General features: G+C 40.8%; 2 gene segments (V, D, J or C); both read right to left on the bottom strand.

The window, feature by feature from the left end:
* Positions 1–17,503: 17,503 nt before the first annotated feature.
* LOC116336135 lies at positions 17,504–18,502 on the bottom strand. The segment is given in 2 exon segments: positions 17,504–18,058; positions 18,212–18,502. Coding segments are annotated over 2 exon segments (426 nt in total).
* A 5,582-nt stretch (positions 18,503–24,084) lies between these two features.
* LOC120434325 lies at positions 24,085–26,091 on the bottom strand. The segment is given in 3 exon segments: positions 24,085–24,491; positions 25,698–25,912; positions 26,026–26,091. Coding segments are annotated over 3 exon segments (276 nt in total).

The raw sequence follows: 26,091 nt of genomic DNA, 5'->3' as shown, positions 1-26,091 counted from the left end.
ATGGTCAGATCAGTTGATCGATCTGATGTTTGGGTTTTATAACGCTTATCAGGAATGTATTCATTGCCACTCCATGATCTTGCTCCTTTCCAGAGTATAAACTGAGGAGCCTGAAGGTCAGAATTATGTCTGTACCAGTGAAGCGCTGGATGTGTATAACTTGTATCATAGCTACATGTGAGTTTGACAGATTTTCTTTCTGTTTCAGTGACTTCAGTTCGTTGAGGAGTGATTGAGTCTCCAGCTGTGAGTCCTGGAAAAAGAAAGAAGAAAAGTAGTGAAATGCAGTCTGTATATCTGCTTAATGCAGCAGCTTCAACTAAACTTTAATCCCTGTTCTTAAACTCACCTATAATGTGAGATAGAAGCAAAAAGAGGTGCAGCAACATGTCTTTGGAGTTATTAAAGCCAGACAGACAGCACATGAACAATGTTCTTCCACTGCAGCACAATGACCAACAAATAATGTCATTGGATGAGCTCAGGTCTAGTGGGCGGGGTCAGTTACCTAGTGACATCATTGTTTGAGATCAGCACAGCCAATCAAATAGTTTTGTGCTTCCACAGCAGCTCTGTCTCTGTCTCTGATCTTTACTGCTTCATTTCTCTGTTGTCTTTGTCATCAGTCCAATGACACAAGAATCAGAGGTTTAACAGTGTGTGTCTCCCTCTAGTGGATGTTGTGGAGTATTCTGTTGTCTTTGCTCCAAAGGTTTTTGTACAGAGTTTTGGTGTTTCCTGTCACTGTGGGCCTCACAGCACAGTAGTACACAGCAGAGTCTGTCACTGCAGCAGAGGAGATCTCCAGATAAAACTCGCTTTTGTCTTGATCTTTTCTAAACTTCAGCTTTTCTGTTTGCTCTGAATATTCATTGATGAGAAACTGTGGATGTGAACTTGACTTTTGTTTGTACCAGAAGAAGTAACTGACAGAGCCTGAATAGTTGCAGGAGAGAGTCACAGTGTCTCCTTCCAAACTCATCACTACATCTTTAGATGGTGTCAATAAATCCTCAGAGGATCCTGAAAACAACAAAGACATATTTCACCAGGATGTTTCTGTATCTTTAAACTTAGTTTATAAAAAGTGAATCAATTCAAACAACATCCAAATCTTTTCATGTCTATCATCTCCTTTTACATCTCACTCCATCTTTTGATGACTCACCAGTCTGAAAGGAGACTATCATCATCCAAATGAAAAGCAGGAACATGATTTTCTCTTGGACTGAATGAACAATAGAGAGAACACAGCAGCTCTTCAGCTCCTAAATGAAGCCTTTCATATTCACTGGTGTAGCTCCTCCTCCTTCTGAGCTCTGTTTACATTCAGGCTGATGAAGCTTTAGAAATGACAGTGATGCTGCAGTCATCATCATCAAGAAGGTCAGACTGAAGGAGGAACCTGCAGAACTTCAATTATAGTTTAAAAATGAGCAAAAGGAAAACTTCTGAAACTCCTGACAGTGTTCTTGTTCTAAGACAACAACTGTATTTGGTGGGACGAACTTACTCTTCTCTGTGTTTAATCATTAGTTGTTATTAATGTCTGGCTCTCTGCCACAGCGTGACTTTGTCCTGGCTTCCTCCTCTCACCTGATGACCGCCCCTCCCTGAGCCTTGTCCTGCTTGAAGTTTTTTCCTGTTAAAAGGGAGTTTTTCCTTCCCACTGTTGCCAAATGCTTGCTCATAGGAGTTCATGTTATTGTTGGGGTTTTCTCTGTGTCATTGTAGGGTCTTTACCTTACAGTGTTAAGCCCATTGAGGTGACTATTTGGTGCTATATAAATAAATTTGTATTGAATACAACCGTGTTACTCCCTCTACAGCACAGAGTTCCTGTTGCACACTGAGAAGAGGACATCAGAGATGAGCAGTATTGCAAAAAAGTAATTAGATTACTGTTACTTTCCCGCACCCATGCTGCATTACTAAACTGTGACTTTGTTTGTGAAAGTGTCTCATGACAGTGACGCCTGTGGCAGCAACAGACGGTGCAGATCAACATGGATAATATGGTGTGATGGAGAGAGTACGAACACGCAGCGCTTTAAAGCGTGGAAGTAATCACATTACTTTGAGTTTGAGTCTGTAAAGAGTGACAGAAACATTAGCGTCCGCTGTACACTCTGTGTGGGCAGAAAACTTCCATGGGAGGAAGCAATTGAGGAAGCATTTGAGCGTAAGAAGCTGCACTATGCCGACTTGGCAGCTGAGGCAGAGGACAGAGGCTGGAAGATCAAGGTGTGCCCAGTGGAAGTGCAGTGCAGGGGCTTTGTGGCCAGTACAACAGCAAAACTGCTTAGAGAGATTGGGATCAGAGGACAGGTGCAACGGCAGGCTATAAGAGAACTAGCTAACACTGCTGAGAGGACCAGTCACTGGCTATGGTTAAAAAGGGCTGACATCACTTGGGCAGCTAAAGCAGTCAGCTAACCACGAGAGAAAAGAAATATTCTGCTCTTCTTCCCTTTTCTGGGAGGCAGTGGGGAGGTAGAGCGTACAGCCCGATCCGGCAGGGAGGTGTGGGAAGCCAGATCAGACGCCCTCCTTCCGGCTCTCCTCTCTGCTCTCTCCTATCTTGTCCCTTTTGTCTTACTTCTCTCTATCACCTTTTCTATCCCTTTGAAGAAGTGAGGCTCCATAAATGCTAAAGAGGTAAGTATCATTTCTCAGTTGCAGTAGATAGAAATAGATAGAAAATAAACTGTAGGAAACTAAACAGAAGAAAGAAGAAGAGAAATAACAATTTAACATAAACCAGTGACACACTCGAGGGCCTGATCAACCCTGGCAGGGCCTCCTTGGATGAGGGTGTCTAGTGATAATGGCCGAAGCACCCGATGAATCCAAGGTCCACTGCTGATAAAATGATAATCTAGATTGATCTCTAATCCCTAAACCTAACCAAGGAAGGAAAATGGCAGATTAGCCTGGGTAAAAGACCGAAAGTTGAGGCACACAACGATGTGTGCTGCTGGCAAAATTTCTGGGCTGCCTTTCCTCATAACAGCCGTCCCTCAAGAGTCTCTCCATCTTAAGCAATGCATTATCAGGGACTGTAACATCTAGTCCTTTTAACTGAATCTACAGCAAAAAATTAAACTTCAAATCTGAGCAAGCAGCGAGCGTGCTGCCACGGGAATGTGACAATCACAGAGAGACTCCCGCATCCCCCCACTGACATGACCGCTGTGGGCAAACCTCCACCCGCCCCACTCCTGCTAAACAGGTGAAAATAGATATAAGAGCGACAGGACTGAGTGCTGCTGAATCTTTGATTTTATTTATTTTTGCTGTTTTACTTGCATCTATTTGAAAGAGTGTAAACACAAAACTTTATTTTATTTTATTTGCTGGAATATTCAGAAAATAGGTTTAAATGTTAAACACATTTCTTCAAGTCAAAGAATTTAATTTTTGCTTGGTGCAATGTGCATAAAGTTAAAAGATTAATACTAATAAAACAAATTTTAGAAAGAGACTTTTTCATTTGATTCAGTTTTATATGATGGATTATGGGCTAAAGGTCTATTTCTTTATTACGTATTGAGGTTATGTATCATGTTTTTAAAAAGTAACTAAGTAATAAGTAACTAATTACTTTTGAATATAAGTAATCAGTAAAGTAACAAGATTACTTTCTTTGAGAAGTAATCAGTAATTAGCAACTAATTACTATTTTCATGTAACTAGACCAACGTCTGAGTCATTATTTGCAAAACAGACTCCTTACAGGTCCTCAGCTGACAGCTTCATGATACCGGATTGCAAAGGGACTAAAATACATTGTTGTATAAACCTTGATGTCCCGAGGTCATTTGTTCAATGTTCTTTGATCCGTGGTTGTTGATCAATGGTCATGACAATTTGCATATTAATGATAAAGGAACTGACTTCACAGTCCGTTGTTCATTCAGTGGTGCTAGTTTCAGTAGTTGTGCAAATGTACTGTTTATAAAGTTGACGAAACCTACAGTCAGCTGAGACTGAAGAAGTCGCCTGGATGAGTGACGAATCGCTTTCACACTGAAAACGTCCAGATGAACAGAATCAACTTTTTGGAACTTGGTGTCCCAGCTTTCAATCTGTACACAGACTGTTTGAAAAGTTCTTTCTTCAAGTGTTATTGTGAGAGTAAAACTGAAGCCACAAAATTGATGCTCAACACGCTCAGTTTGCTAAATGTTTCATATCAGGCCAAGAAAAACTCTTTATGAGAAATACTTAAATAATAAATCACCAGAGTTTAGTTTCTGCTCTACTTTCTTACTTTAGACTCACAAAACTCACAACAGCACTTAATGATTTACAGTGGACTGAGTCACGTGTCACACTAGTGAAGTGGAATGAAAAGAAGGGTTTATATCCAACCAAAGCCCTGGGCTTTAACAGTGTGTGGCTCCTCTAGTGGATGTTGTGGAGTATTCTGTTGTCTTTGCTCCAAAGGTTTTTTTGTACAGAGTTTTGGTGTTTCCTGTCACTGTGGGCCTCACAGCACAGTAGTACACAGCAGAGTCTGTCACTGCAGCAGAGGAGATCGTTATTTGTCTTTGATCATCAACGACTTTGAATGACACTCTGGAGAATTCTCGCTCAATAAATCTCCATTTCCCAAATGAGAGATCAGGAACTCTGGTGGTTTTCCTGGATATTGTCGATACCAGAAGAAATAATCATTGACATTAGCTTGTCCAGAGACTCTGTAGGACAGCGTGAGAGTGTTTCCTTCTAAAGTGGACTCTTCATCCTTGACTGCAGTGAGTTGATCACAGCTGACACCTAAAGGAAGAGATAAATGTTGTTAAAGACGATGTTAAACTGTCAGCGCCTGTTCCAGTGATTTCTAGCAAACAGATCCTTTAAAGACATTTCTTCTTCCTGCTTTAACCGACCTGTTAGTGTGATCAGAAACAAAGGAAACATGAGCCAGTAATGCAGTGACAGCATCTTCCACACACTATCTGTTCTGTATGCTTCAGATATTGAATGTATCTGACAGTGGGAGTCCTTTTCTGCTCTGTGACAGTGTTGCTCCTCCTTCAGCCTCTTCCTCCTCTCATATCTCTGCATGTCCAGCTTCATCTTCATTTAGCTGCAGAAAGTTGCTGCTCATTGGGTCGATTTGGTGAATCTCACATTCAGACAGTTTATTCATGCTGAAATGTCACGTTCACCTTAATGTGAGCACAATGTCAGAAAAAGGCTTAATAAAGATTATTGTGACGTTTATTTCAGCGCAGTTATGCACTTTATTAATTTATTGATGCCCTGGTATATTTTTGTGCATTTTTCATCTTCTTTTTGAAGAAAACACTGTGAATTTAAAAGAACATACAGACATCACAGCGGAATTCAAAGCCACTTTCCTCATCGACAGGAAGCTCTCTGTGTGACAGCAGGCGGAAGTAAACAAGGAAAAGACGGAAGTGGTTCCGTTTCTCGTGTGTCGCGCGAGCAGCAAGGCTGTTGCGTCTTCAAAGGCTTAATTTAGACTTTATGAGACATTCACACCTGTGCGGACTGAACGTGGAGCAATTTCTGTGCGTTAGGGTGCAATTTGTGTGTGTGAGCTGAGTGTGTGAGCTGTGGCAGTAACAATGCCTTCACTTCAGTATCTGAGAGAGTTTATCAACGAGCGACTAACTGCTGCTGCTGAACAAATATTCTTGGAGTTTGAAAAACGATCGTCCAGTACGAGGAAGAGATCGACCGTCAGCGCAGACTGCTGGATATCACCTGAAACCCCAAATCAAGCTGCACAGGACAGGTGAGTGTCCCTCTGAGGGAGGATCCTAATCACAGCTCTGCGGGACATTTCTGATTGTGAGGACTTTTTGGAGATGTGAGCTAACAAAGAGCAAACAGAGGACAGGACTGCACTGTGAAGATGAATTATAAATTTAGGAAAGCGTGAGATGATGAAGTGAAACTGTCTTAATAGAGCAAATAATGTCAGGTGCTGCTACCAGATATTCATAATAATAAATTTGTTTTAATATTATTTATTTGAAGTGAAGTAGTAGTTATGTAGCAGACATTAGTAAATGTCTCTAAGGTTGTTTACACCAGGGGTCTCAAACTCGCGGCCCGGGGGCTATGGAGGACCACAAGAGCCACGCACATCGAAATAAAAAATTCTGTGCTTAATTTTAATAAACTGCAGTTCAAAATCCATTTCCCTTTCCTGTTCGCTCAGGGATTAACATGTGGATTAGCAGTTGGATTAGCAGTTGGATTAACAACTTCATTTTAAAAATCCTGCTGCTATTCAAATTAGCCACACCGTAGGGATGTAAGGAGCTCTCTGATTGGTTGGTCAGACACAGGCTGTCTGCCAGCCTGGATTTTTCTAGCTCATAGCTTCGCCCTGCTAAGAAGCGTGTGTGCTTGTAAAAGCCGTTCAGCCTCGGGATTTACACTCGGCTCGACACGGATATGTGAAGAATGAAGGGACCCTGCAGCGAAACGGAGAGCCAACCTCTGACTGAGTGCCTGTTTACGCAGTCTGACCACCTGTTGAAGGTAACGTATAACATGGCTAACGCTAGCATCACCCCACGTGAGCCCCGCTATTTTAAGGTCATTTTAGCTTATGAAAATTTTACGTCGCAGCTGTACGAGCTCGCTACGTGTTTTGTAAGCTGCTGTGCTCTTCACAAATAAAGCTGGAAGCAGCTCAGACTGTTAGAACCAGCACTGAGCCCTGTTACATTTATACGGTGTTAGAGCAATGGCTGCAACCTACAGCCTTTAAACTAGCGATTACAATGCTGACAGTAAACTCGTCAGTCCAGATGTTACCACATTACTCTATGGTACTTAGAGTTAAAACAATTGAGACAGGCTGATTAAAATAACAGCTGTCAGTTCTCTCATTCCTTATATCAAGACTGGAGATCACACTACTGATTTCAGTTCATTTAATATGTGAGTGCACAGATTCATTCTCAACTGGACATAAACGATGATCAAAGGTTGCATATATGATGAATTCATCAAATCCCAGCCTCTAACACAGTGCGCTGAATCTTAGCTTTGAATGTCCAGTATATTCTAATCAGTGCAATGTAAGCATTCACTGAACCTACAGTATCTACACCTGTGTGGCAAATGTGTGGTAAAGATACAGATAATGAAGTTTAATTATTAATACAATATACATCATGAAAAATGAAAGCTGAAATTGATTCAGTTTAGTACTTTTCTCTGTATGCTCTGTGATTATAAAGGCCTTAAATTCTGTGATATATACTGTAAATGATTTTCACAGAGGTCTTAAAGTACTTAAATCACTGCTGATAGTCTGGTTGTTTATATTTTCATGTTTTTGACCGTGGCTCAGGGGGTTGGGAAGGGCACCTGTAACCGGAAGGTCGCCGGTTCGATCCCCGGCCTCTCTGTCCTGGTCGTTGTGTCCTTGGGCAAGACACTTTACCCTACCGCCTACTGGTGTTGGCCAGAGGGGTCGATGGCGCGATATGGCAGCCTCGCTTCTGTCAGTCTGCCCCAGGGCAGCTGTGGCTACAACCGTAGCTTGCCTCCACCAGTGTGTGAATGTGAGCGTGAATGAATAATGTCATTGTAAAGCACTTTGGGTGCCTTGAAAAGCGCTATATAAATCCAATGCATTATTATTATTATTATTATTAATCCACATGTTAATCCCTGAGCGAACAGGAAAGGGAAATGGATTTGAAATGCAGTTTATTAAAATTAAGCACAGAATTTTTTATTTCGATGCGCGTGGCTCTTGTGGTCCTCCATAGGGGGCCACTTGCAGCCCACGTCACCCCTCCTTATATATATTGCAATTTGGCCCTTAAAGTGACTTTTTTGTTAGGGAGGATTTGTTTGTTGTTGAGTGCAATGTTAAAATAAGTTCTTTAAAAGCCAAAAATGATTTGATATGAAGGCAATATGAGCAAAGAGTACAAAGATGTTGAGGTGTGAGTTCAGTGAGAGAGTCAAAACTAATGTGTACTCTTATGTCTGCATTTTTATTTTGTTAAATACAAACAAAATGATAGCAGAAGTGCTGCCACGTGTCTGAACAGAAAGAGAGGACCGATGTGTTTATTTGGTAGATCAATGAAGGCTGCAGTTAGTGAAGAGTGGGAAAAAGAAATGTGTGTTCATGTTTGCTGTTTTGTCTTATAGAATATTTGAATTTAAAAACAAACAGAACACTACATTTTCAGAAATAGTTGTGGATGTTTGTTTGTGTGTTTTGTACTACTTGATCACTAAAGTAGCCCTCCAATGAGATGACAGTGCCAGCAGTGGCCCACAGCTCATTTAAGTTTGAGACCCCTGGTCTACAGTGTGCAGTATTAAACATGACAGAAAATCTGATAAATAAATTGATTTTTAATATAAGGAAATATTTTAGTAAGCAGTCTCTGTTGAAGTAAAAATGGACTTTTTCGCTGTCACCACAGTTTCCAGTGGAAGTAGCTGATATAGTCATGCATCGTGTGCCATGTCCTGATCCAGAATGGCGGCTACATCACTGCATTAGCTATAAACACCTGTGAAGTGGCCCTCCTGGGAGGGTTAGGGTTAGCAGTATCTGTCTCATGAAATCAGCTAATCCAGGTACATGTGTGTGGTTTATTAGGTGTGTGTGCACAAGAGGAGGACACACACACATGCTTTTCTGTAAACTCAGCCATTTAGTGCAGTAACATTCATCCATCCCTCCACTGTCATGAAGTATACTCAATCTACGTTTGGGAATTTATGATTTTGACTAAAAACAATACTAGCTTTACCTCATGTCATTTTCTTTAGCCTACATTTCTCAGTGTTTGCTCCCTTGAATATACCACCGGTGAGAAAAGTGAAGGTTGATTGTACCACATAATATCGATTATATGCTATCATAGCGAGAAAAACAGTTTTCACTTCCCTTGATTACAGGTACCTGAAAGGGTTTGAGTTTGTGTCTGAGTAGGGTAACACCCTGATACAAGTCAGCAGAAACTATTTCAAGCCCCTGGCAGAGAGACACGTCTGGCTTCTGTCTGCCTACTTTTGAGTAGGCAGGCTAACTCAGGCTCCTTCCCCACCAGAGAGGTGACATTCCATGTCCCAATTGCCAGTCTTGGTAGCCAGGGATCGGTCCACCAGGGCTTCCGCTCCGCTCCTAGAGGTTGGGTGCATATATTGCACCCACCCTTATGCCGCCTCCTGCAGGTGGTGGGCCTGCAGGACGATGGGCCCATGTCCCGTTTTCAGGCTGGGCCCGGCTGGGCCCCATGTTCTAAGGCCCGGTCACCAGACGCTTGCTCATGAACACCCTTCCCCATGCCTGGCTCCAGGGCAGGGCTCTGGTAACCCTATCCAAGGAAGGGTGAACTGTTCCCTTGATCTTACACTCATAGGGGTCTTCTGAATCTCTCTTTGTCTGGTCCCTTACCCTGGACCAATTTGCCACATGAGACCCTACCAGGGGGAAAAACCCCCAGACAACACAACACACAAACCCCTCCACCACGATAAGGTAGCGATTCGCAGCACTGACAACAAGTGGAAACCTTTTGTGCATTTCAGAGAACCATCTTCAGTTCACTTTTGTTTTTGTTGTCTCCTTTAGTCCCTCCAGATGTCCCACAGCAGCCCGTCTGTAAGGAGGAGGAGGTTCTCATTGAGCTGCAGCTCTGTGACCAGGAGAGGAGCTCCAGTCTGGGCCAGGAAGAGCCAGAACCTCCACAGATTAAAGAGGAACAGGAGGAACTCTGCAGGAGTGAGGAGGGAGAGGAGCTTGGATTGAAGGAGGAGACTGATACCTTAATGGTGCCTGCTGCTAATGAGGAAAGAGACCACAGTGAATCAGGAGGCTCTGCTGTAGCTGAGAGCCAGGATCAGGAAGAAAGCAGGAGTGCAGATCCAGGATCAACTGGAAATAAAAATGAAAGTCAAGAGTTTCCTCCCAGATCAGGAGTCAGTATAATTTTGACACAGCTAAAAGTTTTTAAAATGTGATGTTTATGGAAAACGCTTTAAAGATAATTATGAAATGAAACGACATTACAGAATCCACACAGGTGAGAAACCGTATTCTTGTGAAATGTGTGGGCATCGTTTTAGTCAGAAGAGTACTTTGACTGTCCACATGAGAATCCACACAAGTGAGAAGCCGTATCCATGTCAAACATGTGGAAAAATGTTTACACGCAGTAGTCGTTTGCTGGAGCACGTAAGATCTCACACAGGTGAAAAACCATATCCTTGTAAAATGTGCGGGAAAATGTTCACACGTAGTAGTTACTTGTCGGTGCACATAAGAACGCACACAGGAGAGAAACCGCATCATTGTAAAACATGTGGGGAAATGTTCACCTATAGTAGTCAGCTCTTGCGCCACATGAGAACTCACACAGCTGAGAAGTCTTAGGGTATGTTGGAACTAGAGATGCACGCACTAAATTATTTTTTGGCCATTTCAGATTTTTCTCTGGGTGTCCTGCTGGCACTGATTTTTGATAATTGATGTTTAACTGAAAGCATATAGAAACATCAATCAATGGTTTCCTCTGAACTCTGGATAGATTCGATGGATGAAAGTGATTTGTTAGGTTTGTAGCTACAAATGTTTTATGTGGGTCCAGACTGAGATATTATGGTACACAGTGGGGGGTAAATAACTGACAGCTGTTACTTTATTAGTGTCTTATGGTGTGAAATAACATGTATGAGCTGTTTGGTTTTAAATAAATGGCAGATGTTGAAGCTGTTATATATGTATATTTTTATTGCACTATTTGTTTCACTGCTGTTTGCTGCTGGGGGATTAAAAAGTCAAGATAGGATATGGAAACCTCAGGTTGTCAGCTTGCCGTGGGAGCTTTTATCCTTGTAAAATGTAAAACATAACGTGAATTATTTGTTGCATGGTGTTTATATTGTGTGTATTTGTCAATGGTAACTTTGATATTTAAATAAAGTATTTAAAAAAAAAAAAAAAGAAACCTCAGGTTGTATAGGTAGGGTAAGCAGGTATAGGACCAGCATGCACTGGTTGGTTGGTTTTGTTTTTAAATACCTGCACAGGAGGGGCAGCAAAAAGAAAAAGTCTGCATGAAGGGATGAGGTGACTCGAAACCTCACTCCTGTACCTGCAGAGGTGTTTGGAGACCTCTGCTCTCTGAGCCAAGTAGCCACACGAGGCCACAGCCTGAGGGAAAGATCTTTTTCCTTCTTTGTGGGGACCTCTCAGAGCTGAGGACAGCTGCCTTTGAGCTTATCTGTTATCCAACCAAGCTTCACGAGGCTCACGGTAGTTTTAAGTAGTGCAGGATAAGATAAACTAGGGGTAAATGGAAATAATGGTGGGCTTGGTGATAAAGATGATAAAGATGATTATCGCAAAATAACATATCATGATAAAAATCTAACATTGTTAATATAAATTTTTAGAAATACTGACAAAAACTGACATGAATGACTCAAATATTCCAGGCCACAGTTATTCAACACCAGTAATTATACCGTACCACCACATAGGAGAAATAACATCAACAAAAATATCACAAATACTTGTGTCAAAGTCAATTAATGTAAATATTTTAAGAACAAAAGCTTGAGTCCCACATGTGTTTGGAATAAGAATAGGTCTATATCAATACAAAAGTCAGTGTCTCCAACAAGGTCAAAGGTCAAAGCAGCTGTTCATAGTTCCTTTTGTTTTTGAAGAAAACATCTTTGCGATGAGCCTATCGAGATAATCCTTGTGTTAATGTATAGCCACTATACAAGCCATCTGCTGTCAGGAAGTATGTCTTTCAGTCAGCTGTGAGTAACGAGGCACTTAGTCATGATGATAACATCTCCAGGAGCGATGCTTTTTTTTTTTGGTTTTCTGACAATTCTGACTGTACTGAAGTTGAGGCAGATACTTCTGAAACCAGTGCTTCCAGAACAGTTCAGACATGTACTGCTCTTGTTCCCATCAGCGCTGACCTCCGTCTTTCTGAAACACCCCTGTGCTACAGAGGTTTAGACGAGGGGTGTCAAACTCATTTTACACCACATGACACATACAGCCCACTTTGATGTTAAGTTGGCAAAACTGGTGAAACTTTCTGTCAGTGTAAATAAGTTACATGAAGAAAAAGCAGAAAAAAAAAATTGTCAGCACAACTCTTTAAACTGTGAGAAATACAACGACAGAAGAAGTTCTGGGAGCTCATTGCCCAGATGTCCAGTTTTTTTTTTTTTTAACTGTAGTTGTAAAAAATCTAAAACTTCTATAGCAGAAAGTGAAAAAGATAAACTTTTCTGTTTCTCACAAAGTCACAGAGGTTTTCTTAGAGACACAGCTGAGCACTTTGTAGTTTGGCATCATTTGTGAAAGCTGAAATTTCTTCTGTATTGAAAAGCAAAAATGAGGCTTTCTTGTCAGAAGCCATTTTTGGGAATAAACAAAAACAGCGGCCGACAGCAGCATACACAACAGTAGACTGGTGTGTAATAAGCAAGCACATAATGCAGACAACAGATTTTTGATGGTCTCAAAGCAGAAAGAGAGAGAGAGGTGTGCAGGAATCATGGTGGAAGCAAAACAGCCAAAGAAAGTGAATTCATGAAAATGTTTTTCAAACGTGAAGCACAGTTTTGGTCTTCTGGTTCAGTGAATGTTGGTCTAATCATCGGAATCTGCATTTCCAGTGAGATGTCTGCTTTCAGCTAGAGATGGCACGATACCACTTTTTTATGTCCGATACCGATATCATAAATTTGGATACCGATATGAATCCGATATAGTGTGTTTTTTAATCAATAAAACTGTTTTTTTTTAATATCTTGCTGCATTTTGTATAAGTTCATACTCAAGTTTAAATAAACAACAACACTAAAGCTATTCTGTTATACCTGTATGTAAAAAATACACTGCGCCCAAAATATTTCATAGTTCAGCAAAACTGATCAATCTAACAAACTTAAACCTGCTCCATCCTCCCTATTCTGGTATTTTAAAGAGTACTTAGCAGAAATATTAAGCAACCTAACTAATAGGGTTGCAAACTCCCAGCAAAAAAAAAAAAAAAATAGGGAACCACCCCCACCCTCCACCTCATGATGCTTAATCGATGTAATCAACTTTAATTTGATGCAGGGTGAAAAAAAATGCACAGAAATCAATTATTTTCAAGAATAATTAAATTGATTCAACATCTTTCTTCAACAGAATTGCAGACTGCACAGATGGTACTTTCCCAAAGGAAAAAGTACTATAGCTTACTAGGGTATATTAGACTTAATAGTTACTATATACCGTAATGGACTTCTATACATTTTACATCAGATTAAAACTTTGGGTGTAAGATTCAGATAATTATTTATTAAAAGCTAGACATTTTAAATGAGAATAAGAAAGAAAAGTATGTCTTTGTGCCCCTTTTCCCTGTTCATGCCCTATCGGCCCCTGGCTAAACTTTGCTAGATCCGCCCCTGCACAGTTACCAGCCGTCAGCTACGTGAAAAGGATCCTGGTGTAGAAAGTAATATTAAATAAATTCTAACAACAGCTTATCAAGGTTAAACGTGCTGCTGTTGTTCAGCCGCTGGTTTCCTCTTTCTGGTGCAAAGTGGGCCAAAACAAAGAAGAGAGACGGACTCATGACAGAAAAGCCGATCAGCTGATCATTGATCAGTTTCACGATTGAAGTAGCAGCAGGAGAGAGAGAGAGAGGCAGTCGCTCCATATATCGGTTGTTAAGCTTAACATGGGAACCCTTTACAAACATTCAGAGATGAACTTACACACTTGCTTTACTTCTCTTTGGGATAACTTCCTCGGAGATGAAATGCTGGTTTGGTAGCGAGGCTACAAATACACACAGCTGCTCTATCACGTGAGCACACTGCTCCGACGTGCTACGGTTATGAGGCGAGTTACCCCGTGTCGCAAGTTTTGTGAGGTGCTTTTTTGATATTTAATGGATCGGATTACATTTTTTATTTCTTGCCGATATCCGATCCAGTAATTTAGGTCAGTATCAGACCGATACCGATACATAATATCGGATCGGTCCATCTCTACTTTCAGCACGGGCAGCGTGTCCGTGTTCCTGCTGGCGGGTGAACGATCTACTCATTATGTTTACATCTCTTTGTTGAATCTGTTTATCTGCTCTTTAATCGTTTGCTGTTAAAGCTGTTTGGTGGTCGTTGAAACTGTTTTATGAGCTTTTAGCTGAGATTCTGACGTTTCCGTGGATACCACACGTCTTTGTATAAACAACACATCTGGTGGTACATCCTGTTAAATCACATGTTCTCTCTCTCTGCTCCCATACTGGGGGCATTAATTATTTGTTGCTAGATTTCTTTGTGTAGTATGAATGGCCATAAGTTTGTATCAGTAGGAAAAACTGTAACACTTATGAAAATACAGCTAAAAGTCCAAAAGATTCTGCTTGTGCTTGTTTGTGGTGAGCAGCAGATCAAACAAGTTAAGAATCATAAGTTACATTTATAAATGGCTTCAAGTCCACATTCAGGACTGTGAGACTCATTTAGACACTCAAACACTGAGCAAGCTGAGCTTTGACATCCCTGATTTAGACTTAAGATGTAACGGAGTCAAAGCTTCCCATTCATTGGGATCAGAAGAGACTTTAGTTATGGGCCTGTTGCTTACAGCAGCTACAGCTTCACACAGGGCTGTTTGGTGACATTCTACATTCAGGTTTGTGTTTTAAGCATGAAATTCACACCCTGTTAGCAACATATTGCACTAAGCATGAGATGGTCTTCCTGGTTGGACTTTTAGCTTCATGTGAGAGATTTTACCTTAAAGAGATAAACCTCTGTTACACTGTTTATTTTGCTTCTGCTGCATTTTTACATGTCCTCATCCACTAAATACAAAATAGAGTAAATGAGCAGCTTTGGATGTTTGACAGTTTTTATTGTGTCTGACTAAAGATTACTTTGGTAGGCGACTAATCTGCCAATTTGTCTTTGATTAGTCAACGATTATTTCAATAAATCTTGTCTCCGCTTCCTGTGGGAAGACTTCCTGTTCTAGGCTTTAGTACCTCACCTGCTCAGGTCTGCCCACCTGTGAGTATCACCCTCTTGTCTCGTCCCACAGAAAATTAAAACAATGACCCAGGAGACATATGAATTTGAAAATAATCAAATGTATTTTTAACATCAATACTTAAATATTTAGTCCTATTTTACTCAGTAGGACTGTCCAAATAAAAATGAAATAAATACAAATATTAAGCAATATGAATTAAAGTTCTAGTAGTATTTAAACCAAAAATTCAGCTTTAAAGTAAAAAAAAAAAAGATTTTGTTTTCCAGTCCAAAATAACAAGTTTCCAAAGTTTACAGATGATTCTGTTTTGCTGTTCGCACTGCCTTCTTCTTCGTTAGTATTGAGTGCAGTCTTGGCAGACAACATAGGTGACACTGCCCCCACAGCTTCCTGTAGTGTGTTTTAGTTTCAATTAAAAAAAACAAAAACAAAAAAAACCATTTATGTGGTTTTAAGATGTGACAAGAAATTTCTATGTCGGTGTCATCGATTATGTCGACGAGTCATTGTAGCCCTACAAAGTAACCTCACTGTTTTCAAAATGCTTGTGAGGGACCAAGCAGCCAAAGCATAGAAAACACAGGCAAAAAAGTATCTTCAAAAAGGGTTTTCTTTATTTTAACCCTCAAAAAGTCCAAAATTAACAAAATTCAAAAACATACTTAGCAGGCCCATAAAAGAGGTCAACTAAATATAACTCTACGAAAAGTAATTTCCCTAAACTTAAACAAACAAAGTGAGACACAACTTAACTCACAAACTGACCTAGTTACAAAGACACATGAGGGTAGCTTTTATAATGATTTGGCCAAACCATTTACACACAATAGGGGGGAAAACAAAAACACACACTAATATTTACTAAGCACAGAATAACCTAACTAAACCTAAAACACCCCTGCTCCTGGTAAGCCCATGATTGGTCCTGCTGAGCAGGCATTTTGTTCCCAGAGTCCTATGCCACGCCTTTTGCCCAGACAGGAAACAGCCACCGCCCAAACCCAGGTAACTCAAAGAGAGAGAAACATAATTAATATAACAAAACATTTTAGAAAAACCAAACAATGTTACTATGCGCGCGCCTCATAATACCAGTGTTAGGTTTAACCAAATGATTAATGAATTAGATTAATGAAGAAAACTGCAAAGCAAACTAATAAAATAAGAAATGGACTGATTTACACCTGTGTGGCTGATGCCATCACAATGCTCCTCCACCTGTTTTCTTTAGCACCATTTAATTCTCCAGCCTTTGTTGTTCCATCTTGAAACATCTCGCTGCATTAAAGTCAAAACAAGTTCATATTTTTCTTAAAATTGTAGATTTTTTCCACATTTTGTTTTTTTTTTCTGTTCTACTTTGAATAAAATATGGGTTTCTGAGATTTGCATTCTGTTTTTATTTCCATTTTACACAAAGTCCCAACTTTTTTGGAATTAGATTTATATAACTGCTAACCCAGCTTTGAGTTGGACTCCTGCTGAAGGACAACATTAAATTGTTGAGAACAAGGTTCGATCCTGGATTGTAGTCCAGGAAAACAATGTAGACGTTGTTTCTCACACAGTTTCCTCTGTGTCTGCCTTAGTGTCCTGAGATAAAAATCATGCAGTGAATTTAGTTTTTCCTTTATATTTCTGTAATAAAAGTTTGTTTACTTTTTGTAATTTTGTATTTTTTATTTCTTTGTGTGTGAACGTTCCTACAGTTGGTTTGTGGTTGATGTGGATTTGCTGCTCATGTGAATCCTCCCACAGTGTTTCATTAGCAGCTGTAACCACAGTGACTCTGATAAAACAGGAATTAGCAGAATCCATCTGATATGAAGCTGTGCTTTGAATACCACTTCCCTCCTCTTTGAAGAGTAGTCAGATATCTGTGTTCAGGTTTTTGTACAGCCTCTTCTACACTTTGTATCACTGTGTTTGTAGAGCACAGTAGTAGAGAGCTGTGTCTGCCAGGGTTAGGGCTGTTATGGTCAATTTAGTTGATGTACGTGATGTTTGGGATCCATATCGATTATCAGGAATATATTTATCACTCCATGATCTTGCTTCTTTCCACAATATAAACTGAGGAGCCTGAAGGTCAGAATGATGTCTGTACCAGTGAAGGCGTACATACTCTGATGTTGTCTCATAGTTACATGTGAGTTTGACAGATTTTCCTTCTGTTTCAGTGACTTCAGTTTGTTCAGGAGTGATTGAGTCTCCAGCTGTTAGTCCTGGAAAAAGAAAGAAGAAAAGTAGTGAAATGCAGTCTGTATATCTGCTTAATGCAGCAGCTTCAACTAAACTTTAATCCCTGTTCTTAAACTCACCTATAATGTGAGATAGAAGCAAAAAGAGGTGCAGCAACATGTCTTTGGAGTTATTAAAGCCAGACAGACAGCACATGAACAATGTTCTTCCACTGCAGCACAATGACCAACAAAAAATGTCATTGGATGAGCTCAACTTCAGTGGGCGGGGCCAGTTTAATAGCTCAGCCAATCAAATAGTTTTGTGCTTCCACAGCAGCTCTGTCTCTGTCTCTGATCTTTACTGCTTCATTTCTCTGTTGTCTTTGTCATCAGTCCAATGACACAAGAATCAGAGGTTTAACAGTGTGTGGCTCCCTCTAGTGGATGTTGTGGAGTATTCTGTTGTCTTTGCTCCAAAGGTTTTTGTACAGAGTTTTGGTGTTTCCTGTCACTGTGGGCTGCAGAGCACAGTAGTACACAGCAGAGTCAGACAGCTGAAGCTTCTGGATCTTCAGAGGAACTGACTGTTGCTTCTCGTTGATTTTTGCATCAAATCTGTCGTTTTTGAACTCTTCAGCTTTAACTGTTGTTTCTGAGACACAGTGCAGCATATACTTTGGGTAACTATTTGCTTCTTGCTTGTACCAGATGAGTGTAGCTGCATAACTGGTCTCATATCTACATCCAAGTGTAACTGTGTCTCCTTCAGCAGCAATGACATCTCCTTGTTCCTGGATCACTTTGTCTTCTCCTTTACACTCTGAGGAAGAACAGAACATGCAGAGGAAGAGATGGATCAATAAAGATGATTGAAGTTATTGAAAAGTTCCACAGTGTAAAATGATGAAATCTCCTCTTTCTGTCCTTGTTGTGAATCATGTGCAGAGGAAACATGTTGATGTTTGTATCTTACCAAAGAAAAGAGCAGCAAGAATAATCCACAGCCAATGTTCCATCTGTACAACAAGGTTTCAATCAACAGGAGAAACTAGCTGATGTTCAACATTCAGTCTGAGAATTGTTCTCTTCACAGCAGCACTTATTATTGACACAATGGTTGAACACAGTGCAGAAGGAGAGCACCGCCTACTGGATGATGTCGCCCTCTGTCTCCTCTTTGAGCTGGATGTTCACTTCTCTCACTTCCTCTTCCTCCTGGTTCACAGACTGTTAGCAGCATTTGAATCACTGTGAGGAGGGAGGAGGGAGCACTTTGCACTGTGTGCAAGGACAACGACCCGCGGTGTCGTGGTTCACACAAGGATGAGACATGAGTCACACAATTTGTAAGATGGCATTTAATATTTTAATCAAGAGAATTACTAAAATTGAAGAGAATAACGTTAACACTAATAAGTGATATTTATCTGTATGACAGTATGGAGCACCAGATATTCAGATTTGATAAACAAGATGCAAAATATTTCGGATTTGAAAATCACAAAAATAAATAAATAAATTGAAATAAATGTCAATACTAATGATTAACAAATACTGTTATTTATCATTTATTCTGGCAATACTTTGTGTTAACTTGACTATACCTTGGACTGACTACATAACATTTTTTACTGGTGTGAACACTGCCCCTCTGTCTTTATAAAAATCACAAAATTACAAAAAACAAACAGTTTTCTATAAAAAATCTGGTGATTCAAAGAAGAGACCTCAAAATTCAAGTGATGATGGTTATGACTGACTGGTACAGAACATTATATTTCTTCCATTTGAAATCGATAGAAGTCTCCCACAACGTCCTCTACCGGAACAACACCGTGTGACACCTGGCGGACGTAAACAAAGGAAAGGCGCAAATGGCGTTAGCTTTCCACGTGTGTGTCTGAGCGCAGAGACTGTTGTGTTGTTGTGTGTGAGCTGAGTGTGTGAGCTGTGGCAGTAACAATGGCTTCAGTTCAGTATCTGAGAGAGTTTATCAACGAGCGACTAACTGCTGCTGCTGAACAAATATTCTTGGAGTTTGAAAAAACGATCGTCCAGTACGAGGAAGAGATCGACCGTCAGCGCAGACTGCTGGATATCACCTGGAAACCCCAAATCAAGCTGCACAGGACAGGTGAGTGTCACTCTGAGGGAGGATCCTGATCACAGCTCTGCGGGACATTTATGATTGTGAGGACATTTTGGAGATGTGAGCTAACAAAGAGCAAACAGAGGACAGGACTGCACTGTGCTCCATTCAAACAGCAGGCGCTGAAACCAGCCTGGATTTGAGTGTTCTTTATGTAACAGCATAAAGTTAGAACTGTGAAGATATTACATTAAAAGTAAATATTCCGGTATGTATGCGTTAAGAGAAGTACAGAGGCAGAAGTCTCCCTGTGGGTCTTCTTATATTCTGATTAATCATACAATAAAAGCGTCAGTGTGATTTCAGGTGCAGCTAATGATCGTTTTAATGACAGATATTATAATTTTCTATTATAATTGCTGATTGTGTTGTCAGTAGCTTGGTTTGTTCAGACGGTCTCAGAGCGGCCTTAGCTTTGCACTGCAGTGCAACATTCATGTGGTTTCTTAGTTACAGGCATCATGACGTTGCAGCCCTCATCGTGCATCAGTCAATATACAGTTGAGCAGCTCCAGGCAGGTCCACGTGTCACTGTCGGGTCTTTCATGCACAGGAACAACATTAGCGTCACATAATATGACAGTGTGAGGCCGTTCAGCTCACAGGTGGCAGACAGCTGCTGATGTGCAACAGTCGTGAAGTTATTCTGACGTGTCTTCTTATTGTGAGTGTTTGAATCACTGCTGTGCCTGCTGTACTCGAGAGCTGAAAAGAGCAATGGGAGAGAAATCAGGTGGAGGTGCTGTGAATGTGCAGCTTTAAATCATGGAGTTGCTGTTTGTTAAAGACACAGAGTTTAGCTACTTTTGTAATTTTATTCAATGACAGCGATGATCTCAGCTCTGACTATAAGTGAACACTATTTTTGTATTTGAGAGTCTTTAGTAGTTGAAAGAACAACATATGTGCTTACGTGTTTTCTTCTGTCATCACATTAGTTTCTGTGCTGTTTTTTCAACACGTTGTCCCTCCAGACGTCCCACAGCAGTCTGTCTGTAAGGAGGAGGAGGTTCTCATTGAGCTGCAGCTCTGTGACCAGGAGGAACCAGAACCTCCACAGATTAAAGAGGAACAGGAGGAAGTGTGCAGCAGTCAGGAGGGAGAGCAGCTGGGACTGAAGGAGGAGACTGATACCTTTATGGTGACTGCTGCTCAGGAAAGAGACCACATAAACCAGACAATGATCTCATCACTAATAACTCCCCTCTTGCTGAGAGCCAAGATCAGGGAAGAAGCAGGAACGTAGATTCAGGATCAACGAGAAATCCAAACAGAAGTAAAAATGCAGAAAGCTCTCCTTCGTCAGAGAGTCGGTCCAGTACTGGTGCAGGTACAAAGTCGTTAAAGTGTGATGTCTATGAACAAACCTTTATGCATGAGTCCCAAATGACTTTACATAACAGAGCTCACACAGGTGAGAAGCATTACCTTTGCAAAACCTGTGGGAAAAGTTTTAGGTACCCATCAGGATTTAAGAGGCATGTGATAATCCACACACGTGATAACTGCTTTTCTTGCAAAACATGTGGGAAGAATTTCACTTCCATGTATAACCTGACAGCCCACATGAAAACTCACACAGGTGAGAAGCTGCATGTTGGTAAGTCTGCTGGGAAAGGTTTTAATTAGAGTGGTGCTGTGTTGGAGTGCGTGAAAGTCCATGCAGGTAAAAATCTCTGTAAGACTTGTGGTAAAATGTTTTCTAGCCAATCAGTACTTAGAAGGCATACAAAGATCCACACAGGTGAGAAGCCATATTCCTGTAAAACATGTGGGAAAAACTTTCGTCGAAACTATCATTTGACCATCCACATGAGAACTCACACAGGTGAGAAACCGTATCATTGTCAAACATGTAGTAAAAAGTTTTGTGCGTCATCTTCAGTTAAAGATCACACACGGCTCCACTCAGGTGAGAAGCCGTACTCTTGCAAAACATGCGGGAAACGTTTTCGTTGCCGTAATCATTTGGTTCTCCACATGTGTGAAGCGACATCTTTGTAACACTTGTGGGAAAAGTTTTCATCACAAGAGTATTCTGATGGAGCACATGAAAATCCACATGGGTGAGATGTCACATGTCTGTAACATCTGCGGGAAAAGATTTTTTAATTAAACAGGACTTAAAAAACACACAAAAATCCACCCAGGTAAACAGCTGTATTCCTGCAAAACATACGGGAAAAGCTTTAAAATTCTGATTTGACTAGCCACATGAGAATTCACACAGGTGAGAAGGTGTAACCGAAAAATATTTTTAGAAAAAGCAACACCTTTGAAGCCAAGTTTAATGCAAATATTAATTCATGATGGTTCAAAAGTAGAGGCTTGGCTTGAAATCATCTTCTGAACTCTCCAATGATTATTTGACTCTTACATGTAAGGCTTTTATATTATTCAGTGAAAATATGATGAATCTTATTTTGGATTTGACGGCAGCAGCACGTCTCAAAAGCTGGGTCATGTTTCCACTGTGCAGCGTCCGTGACCTGAAGAGAGGAGTGTTGTCCCATTCTGGTCTGATAGAGGGTTCTAGCTGCTCAGCAGTCCTGGGCCTTCTTTGGTGTATTTTCATGATGCTCCAGATGTTTCAGCTGGTGAAAGGTCTGGGTCAGTTCAACACCCAGATGTTTCTGCTATGAAGCTGTGCTGTTAGAATAGATGCAGTGTGTAGTTTAGCATCGTCCTGCTAAAATATGAAGACCTCTGAAGAAGCCGTCTGGGCAGAGAATATGTCACTAAAACCTGTAAGCACCTTTCAGTATTGATGGTGCCTTTCCAGATGTGCCAGCTGCCAGTTCCACAGGCACTTATTTATACCCAGTCTTGTTCCTGACTGGTGGCCAATTAACCTCATTAGTTGCCAAATGTTCCTCCAACTGTTTCTTTTAGTACAACGTACTCTTCGAGCATTTTGCTGCCCAATCCTGAGATCCTGTTGCTGCCATTCAATTCAAAATAAGGTCACCTTTTTTCAGGAAAAAAAAACCTCACTTTAAAAGTTTTATTTTTTTGTTTTGTTTTGTTGTGAGTAAAATACGGACTTATGAGATTTGCATTCTGTTTTTGTTGAAATTTTGCACAAAGTCTGAGCCTTTTTGGAGTTTGTATAACGTACAACCCAGCTTTGGTTTGTAGTTCTGCTAAAGAACGGCATAGAATTGTTGAGTTGATGGTGTGATCCTAGTTTTTCTGTTCTGGAAAAATAAAAGTTAATACCTTTATTGTCACAGCAAGAGTTTCTCTTTTGCTTCCACAGCAGCTCTGTCTCTGTCTCTGATCTTTACTGCTTCATTTCTCTGTTGTCTTTGTCATCAGTCCAATGACACAAGAATCAGAGGTTTAACAGTGTGTGGCTCCCTCTAGTGGATGTTGTGGGGTATTCTGTTGTCTTTGCTCCAAAGGTTTTTGTACAGAGTTTTGGTGTTTCCTGTCACTGTGGGCCTCACAGCACAGTAGTACACAGCAGAGTCTGTCACTGCAGCAGAGGAGATCTGAAGAGTCATCAGTGTTTTGTCTCCACTCACATTAAAGGTTATTCCAGGGACTGGATCTGACATTTTCACTCCTGTTCCCGAGTGAGAGATCAGGAACTCTGGTGGTTTTCCTGGATATTGCTGATACCAGTAGAAATAATCACTTCCAGTTGCTTCCTTGGAGTATTTGTAGGACAGAGTAACAGTGCTGCGTTCTACACTGAACTCTTCTTTGTTGGTTGGAGTGAGATCTTGGCAGCAAACACCTAAAATGAGAGAAATATGCTTTATCCAAATGATAAATATTGAAATATATTTATGAATCACTGGAATTAAAAGCAGTTGTTTTTTAAATGTACAGATATTAGCGTACCTGTTAGAATCATTATAATCAGCAGAGGATGTGTGGAACAGCTGAACGACAGCATGTTGAATAAAGAGGGTTTGTATGGTCTGTATGATGAACTCTGTGTACTGTGGAGTTTTTCTGTTCTGTACTTCACCTCAGCTCCTCCCACAGTCTGTCTCTCCTCTTGGTCTTTATTTCAGGTTCCTGTTACGCTTCCTCAGAATGAAATTCAAAGATCCTGACAGCATGTTAGATAGGTGGCTGCTCAGGATAAGGTGCAGCATGTGAAAGGTTCGTGGTTCCTTCTGTATCTAAGGGAAAATTCTGATATTGGCATTTTTACAGAGATTTGGAGCTTGGAGTTCAGCTTGTGTGGGAATTTTTCTAATTCTTCTCTGATAGTCTGAAGTTCATGTTCCATCAGGTTGAACTGCCAGCATGCTTCTGTCATCAGATTGCAATAATGTGTACTCTTGGTATCCAACACTTGTCTTTTCTACAGGACGGTGATGCGATGCTTGGATCACAGCATGTGGGAGATAAACCTCTGTCACTCTGTTTATTTTGCTTCAGGTGCATTTTTGCATCTTCTAACTAATGTAATCTATAAATAAATAATAAATAATAAAGCACTATACAAATACAGGCCATTTACCATTTAATGTTCTCTTTTATACGTTGTCAGTACATTAAAATTCAGCAGCTGTTACTTGCCAGTTGCATCAGTTACTTTGTTTCTTTGTGTGTCTGAACGTTCCTACAGTTGGTTTGTGGTTGATGTGGATTTGCTGCTCATGTGAATCCTCCCACAGTGTTTCATTAGCAGCTGTAACCACAGTGACTCTGATAAAACAGGAATTAGCAGAATCCATCTGATATGAAGCTGTGCTTTGAATACCACTTCCCTCCTCTTTGAAGAGTAGTCAGATATCTGTGTTCAGGTTTTTGTACAGCCTCTTCTACACTTTGTATCACTGTGTTTCTAGAGCACAGTAGTAGAGAGCTGTGTCTGCCAGGGTTAGGGCTGTTATGGTCAGATTAGTTGATGTAGGTGATGTTTCTGATTTATATCGATTATCAGGAATATATTCACCACTCCATGATCCTGCTCTTTTCCAGAGTATAAACTGAGGAGCCTGAAGGTCAGAATGATGTCTGTACCAGTGAAGCTCAGCACCACTTGAACTTGTCTGATAGTTACATGTGAGTTTGACAGATTTTCCTTCTGTTTCAGTGACTTCAGCTCGTTGAGGAGTGATTGAGTCTCCAGCTGTTAGTCCTGGAAAAAGAAAGAAGAAAAGTAGTGAAATGCAGTCTGTATATCTGCTTAATGCAGCAGCTTCAACTAAACTTTAATCCCTGTTCTTAAACTCACCTATAATGTGAGATAGAAGCAAAAAGAGGTGCAGCAACATGTCTTTGGAGTTATTAAAGCCAGACAGACAGCACATGAACAATGTTCTTCCACTGCAGCACAATGACCAACAAATAATGTCATTGGATGAGTTCAACTTCAGTGGTTGGGGCCAATTACCTAGTGATATCATGGTTTCAGTTCAGCTCAGCCAATCAAATAGTTTTGTGCTTCCACAGCAGCTCTGTCTCTGTCTCTGATCTTTACTGCTTCATTTCTCTGTTGTCTTTGTCATCAGTCCAATGACACAAGAATCAGAGGTTTAACAGTGTGTGGCTCCCTCTAGTGGATGTTGTGGAGTATTCGGTTGTCTTTGCTCCAAAGGTTTTTGTTGGGTCTGTGCTTCCACAGGCCCCACTGGTTTAGAAACTTATTCCTCATGAGGAAAGCAACACAATGACGGAACCGGGTTTTACTTGCTAGCAAGGGAGACTGGTCGGAACCAGCCCCGTCTCCTAGCCAGCATCAAATAAACAGCCTTCCTCGCCGCCTTTTATTGAAAACAGTTACAGTACACACAAGCACCTCCCATTGTAAAACCCCGCTATGGTTCTAAAAGATAAGGCACTATGTGTGTATTTGTGTGCACGTGTGTGTGTGTGTGTGTGTATATGCATGTGCGAGCATCTGTGTGTGTTTGTGTGTGTGTGTGTATATGCATGTGCGAGCATCTGTGTGTGTGTGTGTGTGTGTGTGTGTGTGTGTGTGTGTGTGTGTGTGTGTGCATGTAGTGTGCGTTTGTGTGACCTCCTGCCCTCAAAAGGGTCATAAAGGCAGGAAGTTTACCAAGCAACAAAACAGAACCCTCACATAGATGTCCCTATAATAAAACGCTACAGCCTCCCCACCAACAAACAGGCTGGAGAGCTGGTCAGAGACAAAGGAATGTCTGTGAGAATGCTGCTTGAACTAAGACTTACAAATTTAAGTAACACAATGACAATATTTAACAATTTGACTCCAACAGTTTTGTACAGAGTTTTGGTGTTTCCTCTCACTGTAGTACACAGCAGAGTCTGTCACTGCAGCAGAGGAGATCTGAAGAGTCATCAGTGTTTTGTTGTCACTCACTTTAAAGGTTACTCCAGGAACTGGATCTGATATTTCCACTCCTGTCCCTGAATGAGAGATCAGGAACTCTGGTGGTTTTCCAGGATATTGCCGATACCAGTAGAAATAATCGTCACTTCTTGCTTCTCTGGATAATCTGTAGGACAGAGTGAGAGTGTTTCCTTCTAAAGTGGACTCTTCATCCTTGACTGCAGTGAGTTGATCACAGCTGACACCTAAAGGAAGAGATAAATGTTGTTAAAGACGATGTTAAACTGTGAGCGCCTGTTCCAGTGATTTCTAGCAAACAGATCCTTTAAAGACATTTCTTCTTCCTGCTTTAACCGACCTGTTAGTGTGATCAGAAACAAAGGAAACATGAGCCAGTAATGCAGTGACAGCATCTTCCACACAC

The sequence above is a fragment of the Oreochromis aureus genome, linkage group 18 (assembly GCF_013358895.1).
Source record: "Oreochromis aureus strain Israel breed Guangdong linkage group 18, ZZ_aureus, whole genome shotgun sequence".
NCBI lineage: Eukaryota > Metazoa > Chordata > Actinopteri > Cichliformes > Cichlidae > Oreochromis > Oreochromis aureus.
The sequence above is the reverse complement of the archived record's forward strand: the minus strand, read 5'-3'. Positions and strand labels throughout refer to the sequence as shown.